Source organism: Schistocerca cancellata, chromosome 2, assembly GCF_023864275.1.
Source record: "Schistocerca cancellata isolate TAMUIC-IGC-003103 chromosome 2, iqSchCanc2.1, whole genome shotgun sequence".
In the NCBI taxonomy this organism is placed as follows: Eukaryota; Metazoa; Arthropoda; class Insecta; order Orthoptera; family Acrididae; genus Schistocerca; species Schistocerca cancellata.
The window spans coordinates 836,434,813-836,454,102 of record NC_064627.1 but is presented as its reverse complement, the minus strand read 5'-3'; the positions used below and the strand labels follow the sequence as shown (position 1 = coordinate 836,454,102).

At 45.0% G+C, this 19,290-nt stretch overlaps 1 protein-coding gene across 2 annotated transcripts in view; it reads right to left on the bottom strand.

Moving 5' to 3' along the window:
* Positions 1–19,290, bottom strand: part of LOC126162747 (torsin-1B-like) — an 88,221-nt gene that overhangs the window by 34,291 nt on the left and 34,640 nt on the right. For both annotated transcript variants that reach the window (XM_049919426.1, XM_049919427.1), the window contains 2 exons: positions 13,544–13,695; positions 10,157–10,305 (listed from right to left, as the gene is read on the bottom strand). In XM_049919426.1, coding sequence (XP_049775383.1) covers positions 10,157–10,305; positions 13,544–13,695 — 301 coding nt within the window. The remainder of the gene's footprint in view (positions 1–10,156; positions 10,306–13,543; positions 13,696–19,290) is intronic.

Genomic DNA, 19,290 nt, shown 5'->3' with positions numbered 1-19,290 from the left:
TGAGTGGACAACAGACTGATAATACTGAATGGAAAGAGCTGAAGATTTTTCTGGTTCACCATTTAATTATTAATATCACTCAAGACTGTGAGTTTTTTTAAAGTTGGAGCCATTATTTTCAAACTTGTCCAGCATGCAGGGACATCAACTGTCAATTCGGTCAAAGAATTGGCATCCAAACAGGCCATGTAATGTAAACTTCAGACAGCTGATCCACACCACTCGCCTGAGACCACAAAAACTGTTAGCTTCTTCTATTTATGTTGGCTACTAGCACCACTTCGCCTCCCATGAAAGGATACTGCAGAGTGCCATCCAAGGTAACAAAAGCACCAAGAACTGATCTCCAGACCTCTGTTGTATGCAGTTGCTTCAAGATGTTACAAATGTCGCTTCATGAGCAGACACAACATGATAGTTACTACCATCTTATAACATGTCTGTCTCTCCATCACCTTGGATGCAGCGACATTTACAGAGCAGATAGCAATTGAGTAACACAATAGGCAGTCGAGAACTTGCAGCAACCTTGGTAGACGCTACCATGCAGTCACACTGAATGCTTCGCTTGCATTCGGCACCGTGAGTCATCAGCAGTAATGCAGTAAGCTTCAACTTGTCGCCCTTGTTTCTGGTATCAAATGTTGATTGCCATCGTTTGCATTTCTAATTTTCACTATACAACTCTCACAGTTTGATTTCACGGTCTTTACTGAGCTTCTTAATGTGCTTGTCATGTGTAATACCTGGCCTACAGCAGGAAGGCAGCAAATTGATTGTAATTGTGAGCAGAGAAATGTAACTGCATAACAGTGCTATCTTAATTTATGTTCCTTTAGATTTGTAACATACTTTCACGTTTAACTTCACTGAAGGCCATTCACTTGTTACAGATTTCCCCCATCCCTTCTTTATTAATTATATCACTGACTTAATGACAAACCCGTAAAAGGTAGTGAAGAAGACAGACGTCTTTGCAGTCCAGGGAAGGAAGATCGGCAGGTGAGTGACACTCTCACTATCTGATTGAGAAGAAATGTTAGGTTACCCTTCACTGGTGGTGGTTGTTGGGATGTTTAAGGGGGACTAAACAGCGAAGGTCATCAGTCCCCCATTCCAAAATCAGGCGAGCCGAAAATCTACGGAGCAGGTAAAAACCAAAGGGGGAGAAGACGTCCCCCCAGGCGCTAAAAGAACACAAATGGAGCAACAAACATTACAGACAAGAACAGCAACAGACACAAGGACAAAAGACACAGAAAGGGAAAGGTGCAGGACCTCCCTAAATCGAACCATAAAACGGACTACCACGGATAAAGTTTAAAACGTCATCAGCCATGGAGGCATCGTCAGATAAAACCAAAGCCAAAGTGCCCGGGAGATTAAAAGATTGCCGGAGTGTGCGCAGTCGAGGACACTCCAGCAAAATGTGGCCGACCGTCAGCCGGGACCCACACTGACACAGGGGGGGATTCCCCTGACGCAAGAGATGGCCATGCGTCAGGTACGTATGGCCGATGCGCAGCCGACACAGGACCACCGAGTCCCTGCGAGAAGCCCGCAGGGAGGAACGCCACACAGCGGTCGTCTCCTTGACAGCCCGCAGTTTATTCGGGGCTGTCATGCCAAGCCACTCAGCAGCCCACATCCCAAGCACCTTACAGCGCAACACCAGCTGCTGGTCGCGAGCCGTAAGGCCGATCTCCAAAGCTGGGGCGTCTATCGCCCCTTTGGCCAGCCTGTCAACACGTTCGTTCCCCGGGATGCCAACGTGACCTGGCGTCCAAACAAAAACCACCGAACGACCAGAGTGGGTAATGGTGGAAACAGACTCCCGAATAGAGGACACCAGAGGAGAAGAGGGATAGCAGCGGTCGATGGCCTGGAGGCTGCTCAGGGAGTCACTGCAGATGACGACGGACGCACCTGAGCAGGAACGCATATGCTCAAGAGCGCGCAAGATGGCCACCAGCTCTGCAGTAAAAATACTGCAGCCAACCGGCAAGGAGCGTTGCTCAACATGGGCAGCGTGAGCGAAAGCGTAGGCAGTGCGACCATCAACCAGGGAACCATCAGTGTAGACAGGCTCACAGCCCGGAAATGATTCGAGGAGCGCAAGAAAACGGCGACGGAGGGCCACAGGCGGAACCGAGTCCTTAGGTCCCTGTGCCAAATCCAGACGGACGGACGGCCGGGACAAACACCAGGGAGGCGTAGGTGTACAGACCCGGAAGGGAGGCAGAAGAGGGAATGACCCCAGTTCGGACAGCAGGGACTGGACACGGACAGCGACGGAAAGCCCAGACATAGGTCGCCGTTCGGGCAGATGGAGGACCATGGCAGGGAAAAGCAGGCGACGATTGGGATGGCCTGGCGAGCAATGTACGTGGACAGCATAGTCGGCGAGCAGATGATGGCGGCGAATCTGCAGCGGGGGAACCCCGGCCTCCACCAGTAGACTATCCACGGGGCTGGTGCGAAAAGCGCCAGTTGCAAGCCGAACCCCACAGTGGTGTATGGGGTCTAACAACTTCAACACTGAGGGGGACGCAGACCCATAGGCCAGGCTCCCATAATCAAGCCGGGACTGCACAAGGGCCCTGTACAACCGCAGCAGCGTGCAGCGATCTGCACCCCAAGACGTGTGGCTAAGGCAGCGGAGGGCGTTGAGGTGCCGCCAGCATTTTTGCTTCAGCTGAGTAACATGAGGAACCCATGTGAGTCGGGCATCAAACACGAGTCCCAAGAAGCGGCAAGTGTCCGCCACTTCAAGCAGGTGGCCGTCGAGGTAAAGTGCAGGATGAGGGTGGACCGTCCGACGCCTGCAGAAGTGCATAACTCGAGTCTTGGGTGCAGAGAACTGAAAACCGTGAGTCAGAGCCCATGATGCTGCCTTGCGAACGGCGACTTGCAGCCTGCGTTCGGCGACTCCCGTAGTCGTGGAGCTAAATGAGATGCAGAAGTCGTCGGCATACAAAGAAGGAGACACCGACGACCCCACTGCTGCAGCCAGACCATTAATGGCCACTAAAAATAAGGAGACGCTCAACACCGAGCCCTGTGGGACCCCATTTTCCTGTATGTAAGAGGAACTAGAGGTGGCACCGACTTGCACCCGGAAAGAGCGGCGCAATAAAAAGCTTTGAAGAAAAGCCGGGAGCCGACCACGAAGACCCCACTCATGCAATGTGGCGAGGATGTGATGCCTCCATGTGGTGTCATACGCCTTCCGCAGATCGAAAAACACAGCAACGAGATGCTGACATCGGGCAAAGGCCGTACGGACAGCAGATTCCAGCCGCACCAAATTGTCCACTGCAGACCGGCCCCGACGGAAGCCACCCTGGGATGGAGCGAGGAGACCGCGCGACTCAAGGACCCAACACAAACGCGCCCCACCATACGTTCGAGCAATTTGCACAAAACGTTGGTGAGGCTAATGGGACGATAGCTGTCCACCGCCAGTGGGTCCGCACCGGGCTTCAAGATGGGGACAATAACACCCTCTCGCCACTGCGACGGGAACACGCCTTCGCTCCAAATGCGATTAAATATCGCGAGAATGTGTCTCTGGCAGTCCCTGGAGAGATGCTTCAGCATCTGTGCGTGGATGCAGTCCGGTCCTGGTGCTGTATCAGAGCAATCGGCGAGGGCAGCGAGGAATTCCCTCTCGCTGAAAGGAGCATTGTAAGTTTCAGAACGACGCGTGTGGAACGATAATGGCGTCTGCTCGGCCCGCTCCTTGAGAGAGCGAAAGGCGGGGGGATAAGTTGCAGTCGCAGAGCTCGTAGCGAACTGCGCAGCAAGGTGTTCAGCAATGGCGGCAGCGTCCGTGCACACAGCGCCGTCCAAAGAGATCCCAGGGACACCCGTAGGGGTCTGGTGTCCATAAATTCGCCGTATCCGGGACCACACGAGCGAGGGGGAAACACGGGAGCCCAAGGAGGAAACATACCGCTCCCAGCACTCCTGCTTACGCCGTGCAATAAGACGGCAGGTGAAGGCACGGAGCCTCTTAAAGGCGATGAGGGTCTCCAGAGACGGGTGCCGCCTATGACGCTGGAGAGCCCGCCTACGGTCGCGAATAGCCTCAGCAATCTCCGGCGACCACCAGGGGACAGCCTTCCTCCGAGGGAGGCCAGAAGAACGGGGGATGGAAGCCTCGGCCGCTGAAATGATGGACGTGGTTAAAACACGAACCACCTCGTCAATGTCACCCTGTGGGGGAGACTCAATGGTTGCAGCGGAAGTAAAAGCTGGCCAGTCAGCCCTGTGGAGAGCCCAGCGGGGCAAGCGCCCAGAAGAATGACACTGGGGCAGTGACAAATAGATGGGAAAATGGTCACTACCACACAGGTCAGGGTGCACTCGCCAGTGGAGGGATGGGACAAGGCCAGGGCTGCAAATAGAGAGATCGATGGCCGAGAACGAGCCATGGGCCACACTGAAATGCGTGGGAGCACCGGTGTTCAAGAGGCTAAGGTCGAGTTGAGCCAACACATGCTCCACAGCCCGACCGCGAACATCGGAGACAGTCCCACCCCATAGAGGGTTGTGGGCATTGAAATCGCCCAGCAGCAAAAAAGGTGGCGGCAGTTCGGCTATCAGAGCAGCCAGGACATGCTGTGCGACAGCACCATCAGGTGGAAGGTAAATACTGCAGACGGTGATAGCCTGTGGCGTCCACACCCGAACAGCGACAGCCTCTAAAGCTGTTTGTAGAGGTACAAACTCGCTGTGAAGAGAGTTAAGGACATAGATGCAGACGCCACCAGACACCCTTTCATAAGCTGCCCGGTTCTTAAAATAACCCCGATAGCCACGGAGGGCGGGGGTTCGCATTGCTGGAAACCAAGTTTCCTGAAGAGCAATGCAAAGGAAAGGATGACGGCTGATAAGTTGGCGGAGCTCAGCTTGATGGTGGGAGAAACCGCTGCAGTTCCACTGGAGGATGGTATTAGCCATGGATGGGAAAGGCGTGAAGGGACTGGGGAGGCAGATTACACCTCCAGGGCCCCTGCTGCTACTGAGTCACCACCTGGACAACAGCCATCCATTGCATCCGAGGGACTGGCGAGATCCATGTCCTCAGCGGACGCCAGAATCTCCACCTCATCTTCGGATGCAGAGGGAGAAGGTTGCGGAGGGACAGGTGCCACCGCAATTTCAGGATGCTTGGGAGCCTTTTTCTTCGACTGCTTTGCGCGCTGTGCCTTAGGTGGGTCTGGCTGGGAGGGCCTCACTGGGTCAGTCTCAGGGACTGAAGACGTCCGTGACGCCCTACGACCAGCGACTGGTGGTCGTTTGACAAACTTGCGGGCGTCCGCTTTGGCACTGGGCAAAGCCTGGGATGGGAGGGCCCCAAGGGACCCCTTCCGGGCGAGAGGAGCCGAAGAAGGCTCACGCTTCTCCGGCTGTGAAGGGGGAACAGATGTCCCCGGTGGTTGGGGTGGTGTTGCTCCTGAAAGAGATGGAGCAGGAGCAACAGGGAGTGAAGTGCCCCCCGCAACCAAGGGGGCCGGTGAATTCTGGCAGAGCTGAGAGCGAACTCGTGTTGCAGCAGTGGCATAGGTAGACGTCATGAACACGGGATGGAGCCGCTCATATTTGCGCCTGGCCTCGGTGTAGGTTAGGCGGTCCAGGGTCTTATATTCCATTATCTTCCTTTCCTTCTGGAAGATCCGACAGTCCGGTGAGCAGGGGGAATGGTGTTCTCCACAGTTAACACAGATGGGAGGCGGAGCACATGGAGTATCAGGATGCGAAGGACGTCCGCAATCCCGACACGTGATGCTGGAAGTACAGCGAGATGACATGTGCCCGAACTTCCAGCATTTAAAACACCGCAGCGGAGGAGGGATATATGGTTTCACATCACAACGGTAAACCATCACCTTAACCTTTTCGGGTAAGACATCACCCTCAAAGGCCAAGATGAAGGCACCGGTGGCGACCTGATTATCCCTCGGACCCCGATGGACGCGCCGGACGAAGTGAACACCTCATCGTTCGAGGTTGGCGCGTAATTCATCGTCGGACTGCAGAAGAAGATCCCGGTGGAATATAATACCCTGGACCATGTTCAGACTCTTATGCGGCGTGATGCTAACGGAAATATCCCCCAACTTGTCACAATTGAGCAACCTCCGTGACTGGGCAGAGGATGCCGTTTTGATGAGCACAGAACCAGAGCGCATCTTGGACAAGCCCTCCACCTCCCCGAACTTGTCCTCTAAATGCTCCACAAAAAAACTGGGGCTTGGTCGACATGAATGATTCTCCATCAACCCGCGTGCACACGAGGTACCGGGGTGAATATTCTCCACTGCCTTCTTTAGCAAGACGTTCCTCCCATGGAGTAGCTAGGGAGGGAAACGATCTCTGATCCAATTTCTTCCCGTTGAGGTTAGACCTCGATCGCTTAGAGACTGCTGGTGGAGGCCCACCAGCGATAGAGGATGTACCACGCTTCATTGCGGGTCATCCGCCCTGATGCCACCTACTCCGACCAAGGGCCCTCCCCATGGGCGCCACCCAGCCACAGCAAAGGCCACCTGGCAGGATGGCCATTGCCGGGAGTCCCGATGCCCCAGGGCGATGGGCATCTACTCCTTGGCATACGTGGGGAGTTAACGGCGCAGGCATCAGTAGAGCGATCCCTGTGTTGTCAGGGGGCTACAACCAAGAGGGTACATGGCGGCCCCACCACAACGGACTGGCTACCGTGCTGGATCTTAGGTGCAAAAATGGCCAAGGTCGTCGTCGCAGTTAAAAGAAACACTGCAGAGTGCAGTGTGGTAATCGCCCAAGAGATCGAAAACGAGCGGGACACCATTGCAACGACGAGAAAGACGGCTAAAGGTCTAATTGCACGACGGATACAGTGCACCATGTAAGGCGCCCTTCCCCAATTGGCTCGCTCTTCGGAATAATTTAGAAAGATGGAGGTCAAACCCGAGAGGGGACCATCACATAAGGCCGAAACATGTGAGACTCCTTTTAGTCGCCTCTTACGACAGGCAGGAATACCGCGGGCCTATTCTAACCCCCGAACCCGCAGGGGGGTACCCTTCACTCTTTTTTAATCTCAGTCGTCACTAGCACAACAGCCCTGGTGACTGTAACAATCCATTGCGACAAAGTGATAAAAACTCCAGTCACTACAAACTGAAATAGAATATGAAATGCAGACAATAATTTTGAAAACATTGAATCAAATTTTTAAAACAATGGTGGGTGATACAGCTTTTTGTTATATAAAGATTCAGCACAGTAAAAACCACCTTCATTAGAAGCGTTCCTTCATTGGTTGCTTGTGCTACTGAATGCAGTCAAATGCATCGCTTGAGCTTCCATGGGAAATATGTAGCCTTCTCATTTATTCTGTATTAAAGCATATCATTCCGAATAAGTGTAAAGACTCTCTTTTTAATTTTCACCTAAAAGTCTTCTTTGATAAGTGGGTAATTTGGCAAATGAAATACAAGTGTCTATGTGCTGCTTGTATTCTTTTGCCATTCCTTTCACTTAGGGTGCTTTGCCTGTAGGCCAACTGACGGAGTTGATAAAAATCCTTTAATACAATGTCAAGCTTCACTATATTATTTGGTTCCTCGAAGATCCTCTGACAATTCTGTTGTGTTCCTGGCAGATACAAATTTCAGTTATCATTTCTAAAATTTTCGAAGGTGCATTTTGCATCAGAAACAAAGCAGTTGGGAAACATTTATCCACATTTCTGGGCGAGCCATCGTAACATGCTGTTACCTGCATTGATTCAACAGCGTGGATTTCACTTATTGCTTCGCAAAACTCTTCTAGACAGCATAACATCCAGCACAGGCAGATAACGTCTCAGCTTTGTATTTGCATAACTATCATGAGAATCACAACCCATTGTTTCTTCCACTCTACAGGGACTGGCTGCTAGCTCTCTTTCTCCCCTCTGCCTCATCATAGCACCCATCATTGCCATCACCATTGCCATATCATAATTACCACCACCACAACCACAACCATCACCACCACCACAGATGTCAATTATTATCAATGTTATAATCATTATCATGATGCTTGCCAACATCAGTTATACTTGTACATAGGGCTTTGTATTTCTTCCTAATCACTGGAGCTATTAAAAAAAGAAAAAGAAAAAAAAACCACTTAGTTGTCATGAGTTTTGTGTTTCTCTTTATTTTTAGACTATCATCAGAAATTATGGAAATCCATTAAAACAACCCCAACAACTAAAATAAAAACAAAATTATATTCACAGTGGAAGTGATTTTTAACTGTACATTAGAGAACAGAGACTGAAGTCCTTGAAACAAAAGATTATTTATATCAATGTAATAAGTAAAGCTCTCACCATGGTGGGGGATAAAATTTTGAAAACATAGTTAGCGATCTCCAATAAAGAAAAATAATTTTTGCGATCAAGACTGTTTTAAATTTTAATTTTAGTGGTGGGGGATACTTAAACGGTGGACACACACATAAGAACGAACTGGAATATAGCATCTCTGGTTATAAGCTTTGTATTATTTCTCAAAAAACAGAGATAATGTAGATTAAAATTTATTCCAATCCATTGCGGAACGGTGGTACAGCAACATTCTACTGCGATTAATATTAAAAGAATGTCCTAGATTGCAAAATGCTCTTTATTGGCTCAAAAATTATGTGTTTCACCCAGGTAGGGCATCATGAGGTTACCTCGTGATGCAGCCCAGAGTAAGACCACACTCATAAACTGTAAACATGGCCCTGGAACAAAGTGCTAGTGGCCGATCTGCTCTTACACAAGGTGTACACAGCATGATCTTACTCTGCACTGCTATGACTGGTGACCCACATTGCACAAGATATCCTGCCAAGCCGGCCGCGGTGGTCTAGCGGTTCTGGCGCTGCAGTCCGGAGCCGCGGGACTGCTACGGTCGCAGGTTCGAATCCTGCCTCGGGCATGGGTGTGTGTGATGTCCTTAGGTTAGTTAGGTTTAAGTAGTTCTAAGTTCTAGGAGACTTATGACCTACGATGTTGAGTCCCATAGTGCTCAGAGCCATATCCTGCCAAAAAATTTCATTCTGTAAACTAGAACTGTATTTTAATATTAATAATGTAGATTTTCTTTGGCTTGTATTTCAAGCATTTCATATTGTATTTTAAGTCAGTTCAATATCTAGTACACTGTGAATTTAATATCCTGTCATTTTGACTTCATGGAAATCTGTTGCTGGTGCAGGTTTGCAAATGATAAAATTCAGGAATAACAAAAGCTCCAACATAAGAGAAAATTAAAGTCAGCAACATATTTTAATTTAACCAGCCAAACTCCATGAATTTTTTATGAGCCTACCTATTGCACATCAGTTCCACCAAAGACGTGTCATCATCTTTATTAAATTTACTGCTTGTCTTCCATCTAGAATACCAGACTATACAGAAGTTCCCTGAAACCATTACACTATCTTTAAGTGATGATGATACTATAAATTTGTCTTAGTATTGTTGTTGGACTCTGTAACACTGATACAGAGATGAACACCCAGCATTAACCATCTTGATTTGTTTGGTTTCATGGCTGTACTGTGTATGGTGTGAACTTTTTGCCAGTCGGCAAAACTGTCTGATGGCTTAAACTATGACAAAAATGCACACGCCTTCCTCATCCAGTTGTGTTTATGTATCAAAAGCTTTTGGACTGTCAACATTATTATTCGCACTCAGTAACTCCCATTTTTCTCAGTTTGCTGCTGTGGTTTTGCTCATGCACAGCTGATGATTCCTGGCAATCATGTTTTGGCTTTCTCTCGGTTTGCCTCTTGTACTTTTATACAGTTTTTGCTGTTGTCCACTCCATTTCCACAGCTACTAACCATTTTCTCAGCGGCTGCCTAGTGGTGCTCCCTAGCCTGGGTGGTGCATTACTAAATTTGTCAACATCTTGGAGGTCCATGATCAAATTCTCAAAAACAAACTTAATTTTAGAAAGAAAAGTGAAAGGTACATACAATGAAAAAGTTATTACTTGATATTATATATATATATATGTTGAAAATACTCCACCTGTCACTACTTACGTCTAGGGAAAAGTTTATTTACTACAAATATGTTTCAAGAGTTTCCACGAGAGAAATAAAATAATGGTGTTATTACCTTTTTCATTGAAAGCACCACTGGCTATTAGGTTTTCAAAATCACTTAATTTGAGATCATTACGTTTTCTCCCATTTTTGTAAAGCTCAATCATTGTCCTAGTAATTACATTACTTCCAGTGTTGGACAGAAATATGAAAATTGCATTCCTGAAACGTAAAATCAGATTAACCTTAATACAGAATATAATCACTAGCACACGGAAGACCATTTTACTGGTGAAAAATTTGCAAAGCATCATTTACCATAACAATATGAAAACTGGCACATAAACAGGTGATGGAATTTTAAGAATCCATTCAAATACCAGGGTTAAATAATTATTTATTACAGAAGAAGATGGGATTAAATGACAAAATTTGTATATGTGACAATATGCCACCAAAAATTATGAATCAGTAATATACAATGATAATTTAAGACATACCACTGACTTGAATATAGAATCACTGAAGTATCAAATGCTTTAAAAAAATTACTGTTACACTGCAGATCAAGCTTAATTCAGAATATAATCACTGCCACACAAAAGACCATTTTACTTGCAAAATATTTGCAAAGCATCATTCACCATGACACAGATGTGAAAACTGGTACATGAACAGGTCATGGAAAGTTTGAGTATCCATTCAGTACCAGGGTTAAATGATTTTCTTTTTACAGTAAAAGATGTGATTCAATGGTAAATTTTGTACAGGTGATGAAACACCATGCCATGACAAGACTTGTTCTGGCTTGTGCCACTTCACAAGGAAATCCTGGCTTATGTTGTGCTAAGACATTATCGTAGAGTACTTAGATTTTAAGGTCACTTGTGTCGAGATAATATCTAGATTCTGTGGTGAACACTACTCGATGGCATCTCCTAAATGTCCCAATTACAACAGACGTGCCAAACTAATTTCTAATATACGTGTGTGCGTGCGTGTGAGACAGAGCGAGAAAGGGGGGGGGGGGGGGGGGTCTTCACATACGGGTGATGAAGGAAAGAGCACTAAGGTTTTGCCTGTAGTTGGACTGAAGTTGATGAATATAAGAAGTCCCAAAACTGGAACTAAGCAAAAATATTCAAGTGCTGGGTTCCCAAATAGAGTTATGGGTCAACATGAACTGTGGTACAATGACAGAAAAGCATGATCCCATTTTCTTGAGGGGAAAATTGAAAGTCATGGGAAAGGGTCCACATGGAGCTCCTTCAGCTGGCTCCTTGAAACTGGCTTTCAGCCAAGCTACAGATTGGAAACTCCATAAAACACAAAAGTTGTTGACCTAAGGCACAGGGATAGCCACTGGTCTGACAGAGGTAACTAGCCCATTGATACGCATTAGGAAGTGTGTAACACTCTCAGCACGGTGCCAACTGCTGTTTGAGTGTAGAACCAATGCCAACACTTAATGGAACTGATCTCTAACTCATTCCATGACGATTAAGCTTATCATGAAGAACTGAATGGATAGTTATAACACTAACACAATGTAAAATAGTAATCTTCATAACTTCTGTGTACCTGTCTTCACAAATAAGGACATTTATGTGAATTTGCAGTGCAATGGTGGTGTCTCCATCTAGATCTCAGGTGCAGTGGACATTGGTGATCCTAATATGGCCTACCCTGAACCATTCAGTCATCTTTCACATGTTTTCATCACAAACATTTTCCAGTATACTGTTTCAAAATAATGGGAGAAGAAAGAAAGGAGGCCGAGTTGCTTTTTGCTGGTAATCTACATATGATTTTATTGACCAGTATTATCAAATCAGGTCAAAGCTCCTGCCATGATGTAGCAGTGATCCTAGAATCTCTGACGTCTGAGATGATACAAGGAAACAGGATCTATTTTGCCTGTACTAGTGGGATTTGAGTTTGTTTCAGAAAAGAGCTTACACTTTTAGTGTTCTGTAGTGGGTGGGCAGTACATATGGCATAGCAGCAATTGAATGCATTCCAGGTAGGCAAGGTGGCAGGTGAGCTGAGCTTGCAGTATAGAATTTAAGACTATCACAATAGTGGAGTTATTGTTCCAGACTAAAAACAAGCACAGATTTTAAAAGGTGCTGCCTTGCGATCCCCAGTTCTCATGTCAAATTTTGTTCATATGTGGTGCCGCCTGCGTCACATCTTAAAGTGAAAAGGCAACTGTGGCTTTCTCAGGAAGGGAGCATTATCTACGTTCAACTGAAAGTGCAAACATGTAGCATAGATGAGATTTTCAATTCACTAAAGACTAAATGAAAGGCAAAGCAAAAATCTGCAGAATGCTTTTTTTTTTAATCAGTTTCCTGTCACTCTATGCCAATGTAGGTTCCACGTATGATTTTCAACATTTCATGTTCCTTACGTTGCAATGCTTGCACAACCCATTTGAACAGGTTGTTGAAGTATATATCAACAGTGTCTTGATTTCCTTGACGATTATAGATTATAGAGTAGCGAACAAGTCCACCTGGTTCTCTGAACTGTACAGGACTTCCACACTCAGTTTGTTATTCTACACCTGTTGATTTGTTATGGTATCTAAGTCACAAGTGATGCTTAAGCTCTGTCAACCATGTGTTAATAGCTCTGTTGTTTTTTTTCCTCATTGATTTAAAGTTATCCTTGTAGTTGAGCAAAGACTCCTGGTATGTACAGGGAATTAACAGCAGCCTATAGAGATTCAACTGACTTCATTCTTTGCTGGTGGTGTGACTGTCTTAATGCCCACTTGGGTGATGTGGAAGGGCAATTTTTTTCCAAATGTTTGGTGACCTTTACCAAGTACTGTACCAGTGCAATGTTCTTCGCTCCATTGTCATAATTCTATGATAACGCTGTTAACATAGTCATTTGTATCTGAGTGTGGTATGCGTCTTCGGCAATTTTGAGAACAAATTTTATGTGTTTATGATCTGGTGAGCCCTATTAGTTGACATAGAAAATGCCTGAATCGCTTTTTCGAGTATTTGTCTATACTTTTGAGAACAAAATATTTTTTTTCTTGGCTCTAGAACATTAATAAAATTCTGTGGTTCATATAATATGGAAGGGAGGAATATGCTTTTCCAGGTTGCAAGTGATCAAAAAACGTCAAATCACTTCGCATGAACAAAAGGGAAGATAATTTGCTTCAGTTTCAACAATATCTGAAGGTATACCTTCATCTGTACTGATGGCAAAAGCCTCTTTAACAGGACAGTGTGGTCATTACCCACATATCTGGCGATAGTGGACATTTACCGATAACATTTCTGCAGAAATTGTAGCTACTTATCTCGCCACATAGCACCATTCAGCATTACAAATTAAATATGCAGATGGACTTTTCCACATACGTGAAATATATAAATATTTCACAGTATTTCCAATAAAATTTCAATTATTATATTAAATGCAATGAGCACATTACCTAAAATCAACGTGATCAAACCATCCGTGATGGTCAAGATAAGGCTTCATAGAATCAAAAACGCCAGGTGGCATTTTGTCAACTTCATCAAAAATGAACATTGATGTAGAACACCGGCTCACATTCCCTCTAATCCAAGTTTTCAGTTGGTGCTGGAAATAATGAAAACTGAACAATGTAAAAGGTCAATAAATTAAAATTTCACAACGTCTTTGCAGGCTTCCCATCGAGATTATGTCTTAAAGTAAGAGTGTTGAGCTGCATCTAAGACAGGTTATTTAAAATAGTAATACTTGAACAAAAACAACTTTAAACAGATAAACTATGCAAATAAGAATGTTTTAAAGACTTGGAATGGTTTGCATGATGCGATTACATAGTATTTTCAAGCTTTTTTTCTTTCTAGAACTGTAATTAATTACTTTATGCAATTTGAGTGTTTTAACTATCAACATAAAAAAATTTTATAAATTCCCAAGATTTACTGATACAGAGTTAACAAAGCAAAGCATAAACAAACTCACTTGTTGCTGGTTTCTTATCTATAGCAGTGCAAATGGCCATTTTTCTAACAGTCATTGTGGCACATTATACAATAAGGAGATCACACACACAAGGCATGATCTGGATGTGATCTCCTTTACTGCTGTACACATCATCAGAATGATTGTTTTTATTAATTTAATGTTTCTTGAATGATACAGCTCATCAGCTCATGTATATGGTCAACAGTTTGCCACGCGTTTTTTTCTACGAAAGTGTAATTATAACTGTAAACTGACTTGTTTCACATCATACCAGGAGATCACAATTAAGATTCATAGAACATGAAAAAACTAACTAACTAACTAAAGCATAATCATACACTGCCTAAATCTAGTAACAAATCTAGTGAAATAATTATACAGAGTGTCCCAGGAGGAATGATCAGTATTTGGCGATACGGCAGGAACGGTCACTTGAAGCAAAAAACCTTCCTACAGATATATGCCCTATTCTGAATGATTCTGAGATAGAACACATTTCATGCATTTTGTTATTTATTTCCTGCTTTGGTCAACACACTGTCACATTTGCACATGTATAACAGTTAGTTAACATTACAATGAGTATTTTACAAAGTATCAATTGAAAAATACATATTTTTAACACATTCAACTTTAAGCGTTATCGTACACGTCACATAACAATTGTTGTACAGTTCACAATAAATGTTTGGTTGTTCCACCGTCAACTTCAATGCATTTGTGCACTCTTGGGATAACATTTTGCTTGTCTGGGTGACTTTTCATGTTTCCTAATAAGGACAGAAAAGTCCGTGATGTGACCAAACACTTTCATTTGCACGTAGCACGCTTCATTCAACCACATAAACAAAAATCTACTGACATTACATTCCAGAAATCTTTGTGACCAGTTGTACCACCACAAATCCAGAGATCAGGTAAAATGCAGCTGAGACATTCCCTCCCACATCTGGTAAAACGTGTTCATCTCGGAAACCATTCAGAATACGGCACATCTAAATATGACGTTATTTGCTTCAAATGCCAGTTCCTGTCATTTCCATAAATATAATTCCTCTTGGGACACCCTCTGAAACTGAAATTTTCATTTTAGAAGTGGAAGGTCAGCTATATGCAAACACACGAAAATAAAGACCAAATAAAGGAATGGTAATTACGGAAAAATAAAAAGATCAATATATTAACAAAAAAAATTTAATAGTTGTTCATCCTTGAATTCATGTGTAGCATCTCAAAGAATCTTGAGTGAGAAGTCAAGGTACATAAGGAGAAAAGAGAGAGGACTGTCTTCAGAACTAAATCCGCACAATCTATTTGAAAAACACCGTAACTAATATGACATCTGTCTGATTTTGCATAGCTTCTGTGTGAGTACTTTCTACATTTCCATCAGCAGTTTATCATAAGTGTTCTTTCCAAGAATAATGACAATATTATGAAAAGAACAATTGTTACTCACCACATAGCTGAGATGTTGAGTCGCAGATGGGAACAACAAAAAGACAGTCAAACAAGCAAGCTTTCTGCCAGATGCCAGAAAGGCCTTCAAAAAAAAAAAAAACCACACACACACACACACACACACACACACACACACACACACACACACGACCACAGTCTCTGGCTGCTGAGGCCAGATTGCAAGCAGCAGCAGCATGTGATGGGAGAAGCAATATGGATGGTGGAGGTAACGAGGAGGCTGGGGCGCGAAGGAGGAGTGTTAGCTGGGTAGGGGTGAAAAAGGAGAGAAGCAGAGGTGCGGCAATGGAATAGAGGGCTGGGTAGTGCTGGAGTGAGAACAGGGAAGGGAACAGGTAGGTATAGGAAATGATTAAAGAAGGTTGAGGCCAGGTGGGTTACAAGAATGTAGGATATATTGCAAGGAGAGTTCCCACCTGCACAATTCAGAAAAGGTTTGTATCATTAGGAAGGATTCAGAGGGCGCACGCTGTGAAGCAGTCATTAAAACTAAGAACATTGTATTGGGCAGGATGCTCGGCAATTGGTGATCCAGCTGTTTCTTGGCCCCACTTCGTCAGGACCATTCATCAGAATAGATAGCTTTTTGATTGTTGTGCCCACGTAGAACACACCACAGTGGTTGCAGCTTAGGTTGTAGATCACGTGACTGGTTTCACAGATAAGCCTGCCTTTGATGAGATAGGTAATGCTTGTGACCAGAATGGAGTAGGTGGTGGTGGTGGTGGTGATGGTGGTAGGAGGATCTATGGAACAGGTCTTGCATCTACTTCTATTATAGGGATATGAGTCATGAGCAAGAGGTTGGGACCACGGGTTGTGTGGAGATGGAGGTGGATATAGTGTAGGTTTGGTGGGCACCGGAATACCACTGTGAGAGGGGTGGGAAGGATAGTGGGTACGACATTCCTCATTTCAGTGGAGGTAGTCAAAACTCTGGCAGAGAATGTGAGTCAACTGCTCCAGTCCTGGGTGGTACTGAGTCACAAGGGGAATGCTCCTCTATAGCCAGACGGTAGAACCTTGGAATGTGGTGGGAGACTGGAGAGGTAAGGCACAAGAGATCTGTTTCTGTACAAATTTGGGAGGATAATGATAATGATGATGGCCTCAGTGAGACCCTTGGTATATTTCAAGGACTGCTCGCCACTAAAGTTGTGACGGCCATGGCGGGGGGAGGTGGGTGGGGGGAGGGTGGGGGCTAGGCTATATGCAAGGGACTTCTAGGTATAGAACGGGTGGCAGCTGTTGATGTGGAGGTATTGCTGGTGGTTGGTAGGTTTGATGTGGACAGAGGTACTGACGTAGCCACCTCTGAAGTGAAGGTCAACATCAAAGAAGGTTGATGAGCACCAGGTGAAGTGAATGGCGGAAAAGGTGCTGAGGCTCTGGAGGAATGTGGATAGGGTGTCCTCACCCTCATTCCAGATCACGAAGATGTAATCAATGAATCTGAACCAGATGAGGTGTTTGGGATTCTGGGTGATTAGAATCTATCGAGATTTGGGAAAGGTAGTGTTCAACAGTGGCAATGCCATCAGCATTAGGTACAAATGGCTCTGAGCACTATGGGACTTCCTATGGACATCAGTCCCCGAGAACTTAGAACTACTTAAACCTAACTAACCTAAGGACATCACACACATCCATGCCCGAGGCAGGATTCGAACCTACGACCGTAGCAGTCCCGCGGTTCCGGACTGAGCGCCTAGAACCGCTAGACCACCACGGCCGGCATCGGCATTAGGGATGTTAGTGTAAGGGAGGTGGCACAAACGGTAATAAGCAGGGCAACATGAGATACAAGAACAGGAACTGTGGAGATTGGTGAAGGAAACTGTTGGTATCTTTTATATAGGAGGGTAGGTTGCGGGTAATGGGCTGAAGGTATTTGTCTATGAGAGGAAAAGTCTCACAGTAGGGGCACAGTAACGTGCGACAATGGGATGTCCTGTGTGGTCGTGTTTATAGACATTATGAAGCATGTAGATAGTAGGAGTACGTAGAGTGGTAGAGGTGAGAAGACAAATAGACTCCTGGAAGATATTCTGGGATAGGGCTAAGGATTTGGGGAGAGACAGGAGATCCTGCTGAATTTCTGGAATGGGGTCACTGTAACAGGGTTTGTAAGTGGATGAATCTGACAACTGGCAGAGTCCTTCTGCCAGGTAATCCTCGCAGTTCAAAACAACAGTGGTGTAGCCTTTGCCAGAATGTAGGATTATGAGGCTGGGATTAGTTGTTAGGTGGGGGATTGGGGTTCTTTCTGCGGATGTAAGGTTAGTTTGCATGTTGCAGGATTTGGGGAATGGTGGTGAGGCAAGGTTCGAGGTTAAGAAATCCTGAAAAGTTAACAGGGAGAGATGCATTTGTGCGAGTGTGTTGTGTATGTTGTCTAATTTGGATGAAAGCTTTCATGGCCAAATGCTTACATGTTTGACCATCTTTTTGTTGTGCCTATTTGTGACTCAACATCTCCAACATATGATAAGCAGCAATCTATCTGTTTCCTAAAATTGTCATTATTCCAGGCTGGATTTTCCATTGTTTGATTTTGTCAAACAGTGTTTCTTCCATTCCATAACCCAGTGCTTTTTCCTTTGTTACTATTTTATAACACATTACTATACTCAGTGTCCGTTTTCCTTTCTCTTCTTTCCTGTTTTTTACTTTTCACCTTAAAAACTGCACCGCACACTCTACTTATGAGGCACCCTGTATCAACCATCTCGTCCACACACAACACACAGCTACAAGACCATGCTGATTGTTGGTGCAACAAACATCTCATGTCCCACATCACTCCTGCTAATACTCTTACATCTTCAAATTGATCAATCTTCCTCCATAACTCTCCCAAATTTTTGTATCTTATTTTCCTGTGGCATATGAACTTGTGCCTCATCCTACCAAGCCCTCCCAACCCTCCACTCTTTCTCCTCTCTTATTCCAGTTCACCTAATCTAATCAGATCTGCTGTCCCCCTTCCTCACACTTATCTGCCCACAGACCTGCAACCCACATTACAAGAGTTTTATTTATTTTTCCTTTGATTTCATTGTGTTTTCACATTGATTTCAGCTGATTTTCCGCTTTCATTATCAGTCTACTCCCTCAGATTTCATCACTTCCCCATACTTCACCCATTTCATTCTCTTCATGATTTTTCTCAAGTAATTTGGTGTATTTTTGTAATTTTTTTCCCACATATTTTTGCAGATTTTTGCAAATTTTTTCCCATGTACTTCTACATTATTTATGTATTTTAAGTGTTTTTATCCTCCACCATGGATCTTTGTTCCCTCCATCTGCATCAATACATAAGTGTTTCCTTATCCCTCGACAGAACTCAGTCCTGCATACTGTTCCTGCATTGTTGCTTGGCTCATGGAATCCCCCCAAATGACCTTACCATCGAATTACGTATCTCCAGCTGCAACCCCTCCTCCCACAATGACCTCCATCTGATCAGATTCTGCCAATCTTTAACCCTCATCAACATAGTCCTGCAAGTCCATGTAAATCAGGCCCAAACCACCTTGCAATACCTCCTCTCCACCTGTAACAGTCTCCCTGCTATGCAATCTCCAATTCCTGGATCCCTCCAGGAAGTAAAGCAGCATGCACAATGCCACCCCTTCTACTCTCACCTTGGACTACCACTATCTGCCACCTTTACAAAAACCTTCAAACCTCTCCCACATTCCCTCATACATGACGAACCCTGCCTCACAGACCTTC